This window comes from Sprattus sprattus, assembly GCF_963457725.1.
Source record: "Sprattus sprattus genome assembly, chromosome: 18".
Lineage (NCBI taxonomy): Eukaryota > Metazoa > Chordata > Actinopteri > Clupeiformes > Clupeidae > Sprattus > Sprattus sprattus.
This window is the reverse complement of record NC_137916.1, coordinates 14,939,458-14,953,076: the sequence shown is the minus strand read 5'-3', so window position 1 is coordinate 14,953,076 and position 13,619 is coordinate 14,939,458. Positions and strand designations below refer to the sequence as shown.

The following is a 13,619-nucleotide window of genomic DNA, read 5'->3' as shown; positions in this document are numbered from 1 at the left end:
GTACCAGTGAGAGTTCAGAAGAATCTATATTTCTGATAATACGAACATTTGAATTTCTATGGGTTGATGTTTAAAGTTAAAGTGAAGAAAACAACAAAGCAGCTCTTGACCCAAAGTTATGTCTACAAAATAAAATGCACCCAGGACCATAGATATAAAGTATAGATTACACAAGATGCATACTGTATTCATACAGGCAGTTACTCTGCAATTCAACATGGAATAATCTGGTGTGAACATGTGACTGGAACACAGGGAGACAATGGAACTAGTGTTCCAGAGACGAACAATTTAATTTTTGAGACAGCAAAAGGATGCTTCTAATGTATTAAGTTATTATTATTATCTACTCTTCAGGAAGTTCTTTGTACAAGTTGACTGATCTATCCTAAAGCTAGATACAAATACAAAAAGCACACATAGAAGGAAAACACTAAAGAGATACTATGACAGACCACAACATGATGGAACCATGAGTGGCAAGGCAACAAAGAACCTCTAGTTTCTTTGACAAAGCAAATGTACCTGTGAAATATGAATTTACTTTTTTACCTGACAGTGTTGGAATAACAGTGTGTTCGAGAATCATAATGAATGGTTATTTGTCAATCAGCAAACACTATGTTAGAGACACTACACACACGGACACAGACACAGACACAGACACAGACACAGACACAGACACAGACACACACACACACACACACTCCTCACCGTGCTGGATGATGCCATGCTCCAGGAGCCTCCGCCCCAGTTGCTCGGCCTCGTCCCTGGCCGCCATCTCCCCCTCTTGCAGCAGCCAATCCACAAACTCGGAGGCCACCAGGGTGCGCTCGAACGCCACGCCTTCCTCCGCTCGCGTCTGCAGGAAGCCGTTCTCCAGACTCATCAGCCTGGCGGCAGGACAGCACAGTTAGACACCTACCCACCCAGCCATGACTGTGTCCATCACTCACTTAATCTGGGCAGACGGCCATGCTTACATCTCCAGCCCTGTTATCATGCTGGTAACACATTTGTTGTGTTAAACCTCAGGCTGATGTGATGGGTTAAACAGGTATAATTTGTTTTTATGGACAAGATGTTCCATGTGTGGTTAGACATTTATTAACCAAATCTTCAATCATTAGTATAGGGGATTAAGTGTGCAATGCACAGTGGACATCTTCAGCAAAATAAAGCCCTTTGACGTAAAGGGTGTGCTGCTGTGTGATATCTAGTTCTTACGAAATGGATACTTTCCTTTACCCCGTCCTAATGCATTTGCTAAGTGTTTCTTTGTTCAAAGCTACAAACTAAAGAGATGAATGGAATGTTCCCCTCCAAATGGACATTGTGCTTGGCCACAGAAAGTACATGAGGTTATCAGAAGACAAGTGGTAGTCACCTGAAAATGAGCCCTGCCTTTGATATACAGCACCCCTTTGACCGCTACGCACATGCAGGGTAGGATAGAAAGCCACACCAACCACCTTTGGGCTGAGATATATATAAACAAACATTTGCCTGAATCAAACATTTGCTCACGTAATGACCTTTATCTAATCCTATGCCTCTGTCGTTTCCTCTTGCCAGGAATCTAGATTACACTCTGTTGGGCGAGGCCCACCATCTTAATGCCAGGCTTTGCATCTGAATCCTTACTGATAATACGGAGATATTAAATGGAACTGCAGTTGTACAATTGCCGCCTGACCTTGACTGAGGTTAGATAAGCCTCACTAACCTACTTTGTTGGCATCCCATCCCTTTTCTACACACTTACTCACTTGCTCAGTAATATCAGCCCCCCCCCCCCCCCCCCCCCCTCCATGTCCTTAAATGACCCAGGCGTTAACAGACACCCTGGGTTTTGGCAGCACAAATCATATCCCTGACTAGATATTAACATCTGATCGTCCACCTCTTGATCATTTGTGGAACAGATGGGGAAGGTCTACAGGACTCTGTTCCACTGGTTTCTGTAAATCAGTTCCCAAAAATAATGTTGGGACAAACACTTCCCTGCTGATGGGGCTTAGGGCAGCTCCTGCTAGATCCACTCATATCCTTAAAGGATGTTGTGATTCTTATCAAGAGGAAATTATGGCAGGCCACAATTCTTCCTCCTCCTCCTCATCATCATCTGTTTTTTATTCTTCCTCCAAGGCAAGTTGTTGCGCGAACTGTACAAAAACAGTTTTTGTAACCCAACGAGGGCCTGGTAGTGCATCGGCCATGCTGATGTCGTTGCCCTATTGGAGGAGCTGGCCAAAAACACAGGAATGTTATAATTAGCTGCCATTGTGGACTCCCTGCAGCTCTCATTGGGGACAGGGAGGAAAAACAGGCCCCCTCAGCATGGGCAGGAACTTCCTACGGCCATTAACCAGAAAGAGAGGCCACCCTCTTAGGGTGGTGTTTGTTGTTGTTGTTTTCGGCATTTGGGATTTACTTTCGGCCCAGACAGCCACACGGCTGGGAAACGGAGGGTCAGTAGGATGAGGATGTAAGTTCATGGTTCCGCGCCAATTTAAAAGATGACCAGGAGGGTAAAACACTGTCAGACAGGCCACCACTCCCTTCAATGGAACCCCGAAGAGACTGCAGGCCATGTGGTGTGAGATGATGCCAACTCAATCTCCCCTGTCCTATTCGTTTCACTGAGCCAAGCAGAGCCTGCAGAGGGGATTTTGGACTTGCTCCATGTAAGAAGTCACCTGCTTTATCCTCCTAGCAAGCGAGTGAGTGAGCGAGCGAGCCGGACAGTTCTGGTGACAGGAGTAGAGATGGAGGGTGAGAGCTGACCCATATGCAGGCAGGGGCCACGCAGCGCCACATGTGTCTTGTGTCATTACATAACGCAACAGATGTCAATTACGATGGACAGCCTCTTCCTATGATGTGATTAAAAACGCTTTGCAACTACACACATGAACATTTTACACACACACACACACACACACACACACACACACACACACACACACACACACACACACACACACAAGTACGTACACAGACACACACAAACAGACATGTACACACGGAAGCCTTCTAAATTCTACCAGCATCTACCTATTATGCAAGGCTGTACCCACTCAATGGGGAACCTCCTCCATAGCAGATTGGTGTTACTCCTGCTGGCTGTGAGCACTGCAGTCCATCTCTACTAGAACACGCAGTAATTCACCAGGCAAGAATAGACCACCATCTCAGTGACCCAGTCAGTATCCCAATCTGTTACAGCTGGACCTGTCATAACCCGTAATGTGTCATTAGGTCTGGAGTTCAATTGTGAAGGTTAAATATAGACTAACCATCTGTGTCTGTGCGCCACTGCATGAGACGATATGAGGCTTAAGAGATGATTTGCAAGAGGACTAATGCACACACTGCCAGCACGGCCTGCCGTGACCTTTAGGTGAATGTCAAGGGATAGAGTTCCTGGCCTCTTTAAAAAAAAAAAAGGAGCTTGGCTACAGTAGTTTGACCAGGCCATGTCTGTGAGACCTTTTAAGACCCACGCGCTGCATTGCACAACTGTCTATGGCATTTTGAAAAAAGATGGCGTAGCCTATACCATTTTCCACAAGGTACTGTGTTTGCGCAAGAAAAAGCACTGAGACACTCCAATTTCATATATAAAGACTGATGGAGTATCTAACCATGTTCACCCGACTATTGCGTATCCGATTTACACAAAAGAACAATGCTGCATGTCTTAACTTGCTTCTTGCTAGAGGCTGTTCTTAAAATATGTATGTCCTTGCTCAACTCTCATACACCTCTTAGACAAAATATTGCAACACAACAGCATCCATAATCTAAGCCCCAGCATTCATTTCCAAGTAAACACTGACATGAAATGCAAACCCTCCTCCTGTTCTGTTCTGATGCCAACTGGTGAGTGCCTGTAACATGCAGGTGAGAGGAGCTGGCTAAGTGAATCGAGCTGACTGAAGCGCTTCACCAATCTGCTGGAAACCAGGGTTTCTATGGGAACAATTCATTTGCAGAGGAAGTGCAAAAACTAAGTGTACAGACCTGACTGCTGCTGGAAACCAACTCTGTCAGGTACCAGGAAAAACAGACACAGAAGCAGCAACAAGGTCCAAACAACACTGAAGGAGCAGCAGTCCGACGTTTATGAGGAATATAAATAGCTGTGTCAGAAACAGCAGCTGTGAATTTTTATTTTATATATTAATTATATATATATTTATTAACATAATAGACAATGTGCCACTTCAAGTGATTTTCCAAACAGTTTGAAAGATTTTACATTAATAACTGAATGTCTAGTCTCACTTAACCAAACATGAATTATGACTTGACACATTATGAGTATATGCTTGAAGACTCTGGCTTCCAGTCTAAATCCTGCCCGCAAAAGCCTCATTCACCTTTGTGGTTTGCTACTTTGAGCTCCATTGTCATGAGGCACTGGATTGGTCTAGAGGAGTTTCAAACACACAAAACATTCTTATTGTTCCCACCAACAATCAGACCACATTTATACCTTGTCTGGTCATGTGACACTAGACTCCAGATGTTTATTGGAGGTTAATATACTGTATTGAATACCTATATGACTTAAGTAGTCTAAGACAAGGTCTCAAAAACATCATGGTGAGGTAGTGTGACCAGCATCCCTTAGATCCATAAGTGTTCAGTAAAATGTGTCAATGCATTTACATTCCCCTAGTCTGCCTCTAAACCAATAAAGCAGTGGTGTCCAAAGTGTTATCAGTAGTAAACTTTAACCTCCCCACTGAGGAATGCATGTGTAATTCTATGTGAAAGAATACATGAAAAAGCCATTGCTTCTCAACACAGATCAATTCATTGACCAGAGAACTGGGTACCAAGCACCCTCTAATTGGTCAAACCCTAATTGTATCTCTTACATACTAGGCTACATAATGAAGTAATTCTCGCACGCCATGGCTTTATGTCAAAAGTGGGTTAGTGCTACGTCAGTCCCATCCGTTGTTCACACCAAACCTCCGTAAACTTCAAGTGAAAGAGCAGAAAGAAAACATCCATTCTTAAAAGGAAGGAAAAAATGAACAAATGAAAAGTCAAACATAAACATACTTCTCGTATATCCTCTGGCCCCTTATGAAGACCTTGGCTTCATTGTCCAGGGGGAAGGTGCCGTCGTCCTTCCTGAAGCGGTAGAAGAGCTTCATGTCTTTGAACTCCTTGTGTTCATCACAAACTGCAAAATAAGTGTGGGTCATTGTTGTGGCAGGATGACTGTGGACAACAAATACCTACAAATTGTAGGCTACAATAATCTAATTTCTTTCACTATGGTTTCTTATCCATAACATTGTTTACCAAGTTTCAAACTGTTTCTGGAGGCTCATGACTCATTGGAGGAATTGCTCCTGTTCTAACCTGCACCAACACTGACAAGTATCAGGCATCAAGAAATGGGAAATCAACCACTGACTTTTTTCAAAGAACAACATTTAAGTCACACCAAACTAGGTGTGGGAATTGCCACAGAGGCAACGATACGATACCAGTGGCGTCACACCCATTGACTCAGAGGGGGAGCATTTCACATAATGTGACCGTAAATAAATAAATAAAATATTGTAAATATTGGATTGTTGCTATGATGTCCTGATGTTACAATTAATGAAAAGGGATGAGTTTTCATGCATACATCTTGTCCTCTCAGACAGCTGTGCTATACTATACGTTTATAACTATGCAGTTTCCATGTCATTCACGAGTCTCGCATTGGTATAGGCAGCTGTCAGTGACTTCAGCAATGGCATAGCGCAAGTTGTAGCCCAGACATGTAGAGGAGTGGCCAGGTAACAATTAAGTGATAAAGAGATTATGTAGAACAAGATTATGGATAAACTGGGTAATTAACTGTATAATAAACAGCCATTAGTTGACTGCAGATTACTATCTGTTAACATTCAAGGTTAATTAGCCTACATGTGGATGGTCTATGTAGCTACTATCTTAGCCACATGGCATTTTGGCTCACTTAATAGGGAATCTGTTTCAGGAGTAACAATCCACATTATCATTAATAGCAGCCTACATGGTAGCTTGTTAAACTGGTGTGCATTTTTTATTTATGGGTAAAATGGTGCCCAGCCCCCCAGAAAAGGTTTTTCCAGAAAAGGCTCTGTACGATTCTATCACGATATTTGGCCACAATACGATATCATTGTGTTTTTTTTTCACAATCATTATTTAAGCCTTATTTCCATAAATGTGCTTAGAATTGGCGATTCAATAGGATGGAAATCCAGCAATGCACTGGTCTTGTGTTACAGAAATCTGAACTTTGAATATCAAACTTCTTTGAAAAAAAACTATGAATTTTTGCCATTTTCTTTAGTCACGGCCATATTAATGAGAGCAGGCTCGTCAGACTCATACTCTTTGTCAGTACCATGGTGGATGATGCTCTGATCCAACAGCTTCTGCATGATCTTGATGGCAGTGTCCCGGTCAGGGGCCTCCTTGTGCTCCATCAGCCAGTCGATGAGCTCCTTTCCCACAAAGCAGTTGGGGTACGTCCTGAGGTGGTGCCGGCGGTCTTTGATAACTTTACATTCATGGAGCCGGAGCCTGGGACACAGAGCAGGTCATGAGCTCAAACATCTAAGTCATGTTTATCACTGTCTTCCACTCTCAGTCTTTCCCTCTCTCTCTCTCTCTCTCTCTCTCTCTCTCTCTCTCTCTCTCATACAAGCAAACATACTCATATAAACACATACTCATTGTAGTGAGTGTCATCCTACTTGTGTCACAGCCACACCAAAAATTCAACAGGGAATTGCTTGTGGTATGTAAAGGCTGGAATCAGGCAGATTTCACTTTGTGAAGGATGCATGAAACAAGACAAATACAAGATTATCCTGGAAGAAAACATCCTTCTGTTCTGACAGTGTTCCCCAATTCTGGAGATTCTGTTTTTTACAGCAGGGCAATGCACCTTGCCACACGGCCAGGTCAATAAAGGTGTGCATGGAGGACCACTTGATCAAGACCATGTCATGGCCAGCCTACTCTCCAGACTTGAACCCCACTGAAAACCTCTGAAATAAGATCAAGGGGAAGCCGAGCTGCTTGTAAACTTTGCGCCAGGAGTGGGATTAAGTCACCCAACAGCAATGTGGAAGACCAGTTCCAGTTATTTAATTACAGAAAAATTGTATCCAACACATTATGTTTGTGATCTGCTTTATGACATCTCACAATGAAAATGAAACTTATTTCAGAGATACTTTGTAGTTAATTATTTAACACTGGCCTTTGCTCATTAAACCCTCAGGCAATTCGCCAGTTCTCAACATCTCTACTGTGAAGAGGAAGGTCAGTGCCAGGTCCAAAAGCCAAGTCAATACACTGGGCAGCCTAACAACTGGCACAACATACTGGCATGATTGCCACTCTAACTGTCCCTGTCAATAGCTGATTTCAGTCTACAAGGAAACAGGTGCTACTTTGCCATCTGGATGTCCATAAATAGTTAAATTAGGGTAATAAATGAAGGTCACTTGACGACCAGAATTATGCCACTTGGCAACATTTTACAATGCAAACACACCAAGCTCATTGTGCACAAGCCGTCTAGGCGTATTGTTACAGTCCGAAAGGGCGCTCACGCGCCTTTGTTTGCAGAGCTGCAGTGGTCGGCTACATTGCGTTGCATACAGCACAGTTCACACTATCGCCACTCCTACCTCAACTGCTCTCCAGTAACCAGGACCTCCGCCATGCGTTCCAGCTCTGCCGCTTTCTTCTGCATACTGTTCTGGATGCAGTCCATTTCTGAGTTTTGAAGCATACAGTGGAAAAAAATATGACTGCAATGACAGATTACACGAGACTGAAAATTACGATAATATGAGACGTTACGTTACGTGCACGCTCAGTCATTCATTCGCACGTGATCGCTATACAGTGGAGCTTCACTGGCTGCTACAACAAAAAGCCGACTAGCTAACTCAATATTTTAATAAATTCAAAATGAAATTCAAGATTTTAATGAATACAAATGATTGAAGACTGCGATATCACTCAACCTGTCAAAATCAGGGGCGAGACCACACACCTAACGTTAACTTGCTTTACCTATAGGGTCATCCAAGAACTGAATATTAATAAAGGATATAAATAATGAAATTACCTTCGAGCTGTCCACTCACTGGAACCTTTAGTGTGGCTAAGAATTATATCCAATTTTGCGGAGAGCTGGCATTGCAAAAAAGAAAGCGTTTAAAATGAATACAAAAAAGCAAAGCATAACTGTGTCAACAGCACAGCACTTCAGCACTGATGACCCACACTGTAACTGCATAAATATGCCTTCTGTCACATCCAGATCATAGACAGAAACCAACTAGCGACCTACTACATCGAGCAGTCTGTCAATTTACATCAAGTGCTGAGCGATCGTAACCCTTGTCCTCTTTGGTTGTTTACTATTTCACACTAAAAGCACGTTTTGCACAACGGTGCAGCGCGAGCCAACTTGCTCTGACCGCCCTGGCGTCACAGGAGTTACTCCACAGGGCGGGGCTTGAGGTAGCAGTAAATGTCTTTACTCTATCATTTTAATGCAATATTCGAGCACATAGCGTTGTCAAAAATAAAACCATTACTCTTAAACCTGAACAATTATGGTACATTGGCGTGGTAAAAAGACGTTCATTACTCCTGGTTACTGACAGAGTAGAGGTAATAAATACATTAATGAATTTGAACATGTCGCCCGGGTACTTCACTCGCACACTCAAATGACCATTCGCTTTAAATATGAAGCCATTTTCCACCTCCACCTGCATAGCAATGCGGATAGGGAAACAGTGCAAAAAATAGTAATGCTAAAAATGAAACTCTAGCTCCCTCTACAGGAAATAGCCTGTGCTATAAAATAATTATCATCCAATGAGATAATGGTTTACATGTCGGCCATTGGCTGGTGACACAGTCACTCCAAGTTGCTGGAATTTCCGGTAAATATTGCGGGAAAACTGAAGTGTGACAAGAAGTACGGTGTACAAGCACAATCGTTTTGTTATCAAGTGCGGCATTTACAGTCATTCATTCGTAGACGGAATGAGAACTTTAGAGGAGGTTCAGGCAACTCTTGAGATCGCAAAACTCAAAGAGGAAGATTTGCAGTCTGTTACACATTGCTTGTCTTTTGGAGAAAATGTGTCGTCTGGGGACTACTGCCTCATGGAACTGGACGAAACGCTTTGTAAACACATTGAAGCTGGGAAGAGGTACATGTACTTAATCATTCTATGTAATCGTATAATAATTCAATTGAATGCAATTGATTTGCATTTTTAGAAGGAAGTTAATTTGCCTTTGTATTAAATATAGTAACAAATGTAGGTTAGGTTAACCTTTGAGATGACGTCCCAGTATACCAGAAAAAGATTATATGGAACTGTTAGTGTTGTGATGTGGCACTACAGCTTCCTCCTTTGAATCTGACGTCAAATGTCGTTTCCGAAAGTCACTAAGCACAATTCAGGCACATTATTTCAAAGTGAATCTAAAGTTGCAGCAAACTGATCTTCCTCCAATGTTGTCACATTGTTTTAAGCCTTGTCATCAGAGGGGACAAAGATGAGCATACGATTCTATGCAGTGAAAACAAAACATATGACCTCAAGATAGCAGACACATCCAACCTGCTTCTGTTTGTACCGGGATGTAAGACTCCGGATCAGATGAAGGAAGCGTCAACGGATACTCAGCTTGTCCATGCTGAGGTGAGGTGTCCTTTTAATACGCTTGATTGTTTTGTCCCTTTGGTGTAATGCATTAGATTTGGTGTGTGTGTATGGGTGAATGTGTTAGATATGGGGGTTCTCCAACTGCTACTGGGAGCTGAAGCAGCAGCGACCAAAGCTGAAGAAGTTGAAGAAACTTCTAATGGAACGCCCGTATGAGGGCCCAAGTCTGCGCACAGAGGAAGAGGCTGAAGCTCCTGGACAAATGGTAATTACCACCTTACCTCTACTGAATAATACTGTGTGAATACTTCATTGTCTTAAACTCAATTCACTGCTCAATAACAATCACAGAAGTCTGTCAACACTAAACCTTGAGAAGCACTCACCTAATGCAAGCCTTAATGATTGGCGTAAAGCCTTCATATCTGTTTATGTATTATCAAAATCATGGGCATATATGTGACAATAGTGCACAAGATTTTTAAACTAAGAACCACAATCAGTCATTATAGTAAATGCCCGAAATGCCATAATGATGATGTCATATAGTTAAGTTTATGTAGAGTTAATGCACAATGCAGCCATGTTCTCTGGTTTGTGAGCAGTATTTTGCCATCTGAATTACATTATGCCACCCAATGTGGAGCACAATGTTAAGCAAATCATTGGGTTGTTTTGTGTGAATTTGAGATGTCACTCCACCGATGCGGTGGGTTCAGATGAATTCTGGCTATGTCACAACATTTATGAATTGGCCTGTCTCTCCCTCTCAGTTCTCCACAGCTGACCTCCTTGAAACGATCCAAGCAAGTAAAGAGGAGCTTGTTTCCCATCTTAAACAAATTGACGCTTGTGAGATAGATGGTGAGAACGGTTCTCATCTCAATTCTTTCAAACTTCATATTTGCATTATCAGAATAATTCATATACCTATATAATATAAGGTAATTTAATCCTATAATGTGAATAGCCGTATATGTTATATTCCTTCCATTTGGTAATTTACTGTGTGAGATGTAATGCTCACTCTGTTCTGCAGGCTTCTGGAGAATTTTGGATTTTGATTATGAGATGAAGCTGTTGGGCCATGTAACTCAGCTAGTGGACTCTGAGTCTTGGTCATTCAGTGAAGTTCCTCTGACTATTTGTCTTCAGGAACTTGTTGGTCTGGAGCCAAAGTAAGGAATTTGCTTATACACAAATCCCTGATGCGTCCATTCTAATCATCCCCTCACAATAAAATATTTAAAAGATTTTATGTAAACATTTGGTAACAACATTTTTAGTTTGAATTAATGTGTACAGTCGTGGCCAAAAGTTTTGAGAATGACACAAATATTCATTTTCACAAAGTTTGCTGTTTCAGTGTCTTTAGATATTTTTGCCAGATGTTACTATGGAAAACTGAAGTATAATTACAAACATTTAATAAGTGTCACTGGCTTTTGCCTTATGGCAAGGTGCTCCATCCAGTTGGAAAAGGCATTTTTCATCGCCAAACTGTTCCTGGATGGTTGGGAGAAGTTGCTCTCGGAGGATGTTTTGGTACCATTCTTTATTCATGGCTGTGTTCTTAGGCAAAATTGTGAGCGGGCCCACTCCCTTGGCTGAGGAGCAAACCCACACATGAATGGTCTAAGGATGCTTTACTGTTGGCTTGACACAGGACTGATGGTAGCGCTCACCTTGTCTTCTCCGGACAAGCTTATTTGCAGATGTCCCAAACAATCGGAAAGGGGATTCATCAGAGAAAATTACTTTACCCCAGTCCTCAGCAGTCCAATCCCTGTACCTTTTGCAGAATATTAGTCTGTCCCTAATGTTTTTACTGGAGAGAATGGCTTCTTTGCTGCCCTTCTTGACACCAGGCCATCCTTCAAAAGTCTTCGCCTCACTGGGTGCGCAGATGCACTCACACCTGCCTGCTGCCATTCCTGAGCAAGCTCTATGCTGGAGGTGACCCGATCCCGCAGCTGAATCATGTTTAGGAGACGGTCCTGGCGCTTGCTGGACCAACACATCCTCCGAGAGCAACTTCTCCCAACCATCCAGGAACAGTTTGGTGATGAAAATGCCTTTTCCAGCACGATGGAGCACCTTGCCATAAGGCAAAAGTGATAACTAGGTGGCTCGGGGAACAAAACATCAATATTTTGGGTCCATTGGCTAGGAAACTACCCAGACCTGAGAACTTGTGGTCAATCCTCAAGAGGCGGGTGGACAAACAAAAAAACTAAAATTCTGACAAACTCCAAGCATTGATTATGCAAGAATGGGCTGCCATCAGTCAGGATGTGGCCCAGAAGTTAATTGACAGCATGCAAGGGCGGATTGCAAAGGTCTTGAAAAAGAAGGGTCAACACTGCAAATACTGACTTTTTGCATTAACTTCAAGTAATTGTCAATAAAAGCCTTTGACACTTATAAAATGTTTGTATTATACTTCAGTCTTCCAAAGTCACATCTGACAAAAATATCTAAAGACACTGAAGCAGCAAACTTTGTGAAAATGTCAATTTGTGTCATTTCTTTGTGTCATTTGGCCACGACTGTACTGTCTGAAGTGATTTGCTGTTAAGTATGGTGTGATGCTTCAGTGTGTACCTGAACTTTATGAAGTTACTATATTCAGTCAAACAAATGCTGGTAAGTAGTTCAACATAGTTATGGTCATAGTTATGGTCATCTCTCAGTAATAATAACCATTGCCCTCTGTCTGATTCAGAGAAATGATAGAGCACTGCTTGAACTGTTACGGAAGGCGGTACACAGCAGACGGTATGCCATTCATACTTTCTCTTTCCTTGTTTCAAAATCAGTTAAGAACTTTGTGGTCTCTTTGTTTATTCTGTGCATGTTGAGTTGTCTCCATGGAAGGTAAGAAAATAGCCAAAACGCTACCCATGCCATTTTTCATAATTTGTGTTGTTTTCTTTCTTGCCATTGTTTGAGGTGCTGCTGTGCGTTGTTGTGTTCAGATGGCGAGGTGCGTTTTTCTCTGGATGAGGATAAGATCTGCCGGGCCACAGCCCAGCTGCTCTTGCAGAATGCGGTGAAGTTCCACTTGAGGGAGTTCCAGGAGATCTGGCAGCAGAGTGTTCCTGAAGGGATAAGCACAAACCTGGACCAGCTCAGGGTGAGAGAATGCATACGGTCACCCCATGACATTAAAAAGCCTCGACAGAGAGCCCACAATCTAATCAGCCAATGGTCAAAACATAGTTTCCCTATTTCACAGATCCAATCAGGGAGTAATTATGGTACTTAAAAAATTCACAATAACAATTTAATTTCCGTATGAAGTGCTATTTTCAACCAAAGCTAATACATAAGTAATTCAACATTAAGTGAACTGGTAAAAAGACAGGGTCAAACGTGTGTTGTCTCATGATCTGTGTTTTTGTTCTGTAGGGTTTGGCACTGGTAGACCGCAGCACCAGACCGGAAACTATATCTCTTTTGAGGGTGGAGGACCTACCAGAGGACACCCTGGAGCGCTTCAACTGCCTCTTCAGTATGAGAGAGAAGTGGACTGAGAATGACATTGCCCCCTACATTCAGTGAGTCGAGTTGAAAGCCATGGCAGAATTTCCATTGAAAAATAAAAAAAAAAACAAGCTTGTATGTAGTTTATGGCAATGACTGTAGTTAGCACTGATAAAAAACCTGCTGACATTATATCAACACTGGTTGTGTCAATCATTCTAACTGAATACTTTATTGAAACAGGGATCTATGTGGAGAAAAGCAGACAACTGGAGCTCTTCTGACAAAATATGCACGTTGTTCAATGCAAAATGGCTCCAAAGTGTACAACTCTAGAAGACCTGTGGCAACCTGAAGTGGGAAGAATGCCTCTTCACCACTTCACCACTTCACCAAGAGGATACATTTGACATTTTC

At 42.3% G+C, this 13,619-nt stretch overlaps 2 protein-coding genes across 2 annotated transcripts in view; one reads left to right on the top strand and one right to left on the bottom strand.

Moving 5' to 3' along the window:
* deptor (DEP domain containing MTOR-interacting protein) overlaps positions 1-8,474 on the bottom strand; it is a 32,517-nt gene extending 24,043 nt beyond the window's left edge. Inside the window, exons 1-6 of the mRNA XM_080856503.1 lie at positions 8,403-8,474; positions 8,153-8,217; positions 7,707-7,794; positions 6,410-6,588; positions 5,080-5,203; positions 715-893 (exon numbers count right to left, since the gene is read on the bottom strand). Of these exons, the coding sequence (XP_080712629.1) occupies positions 715-893; positions 5,080-5,203; positions 6,410-6,588; positions 7,707-7,792 (568 nt within the window). The 5' untranslated portion in view covers positions 7,793-7,794; positions 8,153-8,217; positions 8,403-8,474. The remainder of the gene's footprint in view (positions 1-714; positions 894-5,079; positions 5,204-6,409; positions 6,589-7,706; positions 7,795-8,152; positions 8,218-8,402) is intronic.
* A 610-nt stretch (positions 8,475-9,084) lies between these two features.
* Positions 9,085-13,557, top strand: dscc1 (DNA replication and sister chromatid cohesion 1; the record flags this gene model as incomplete). Its single annotated transcript, XM_080857269.1, has 9 exons — positions 9,085-9,254; positions 9,584-9,752; positions 9,841-9,981; positions 10,490-10,580; positions 10,756-10,894; positions 12,442-12,494; positions 12,695-12,852; positions 13,128-13,276; positions 13,446-13,557. The coding sequence occupies 9 exons, from the start codon at positions 9,085-9,087 to the stop codon at positions 13,555-13,557; spliced, it is 1,182 nt and encodes a 393-aa protein (XP_080713395.1).
* Positions 13,558-13,619: the final 62 nt, after the last annotated feature.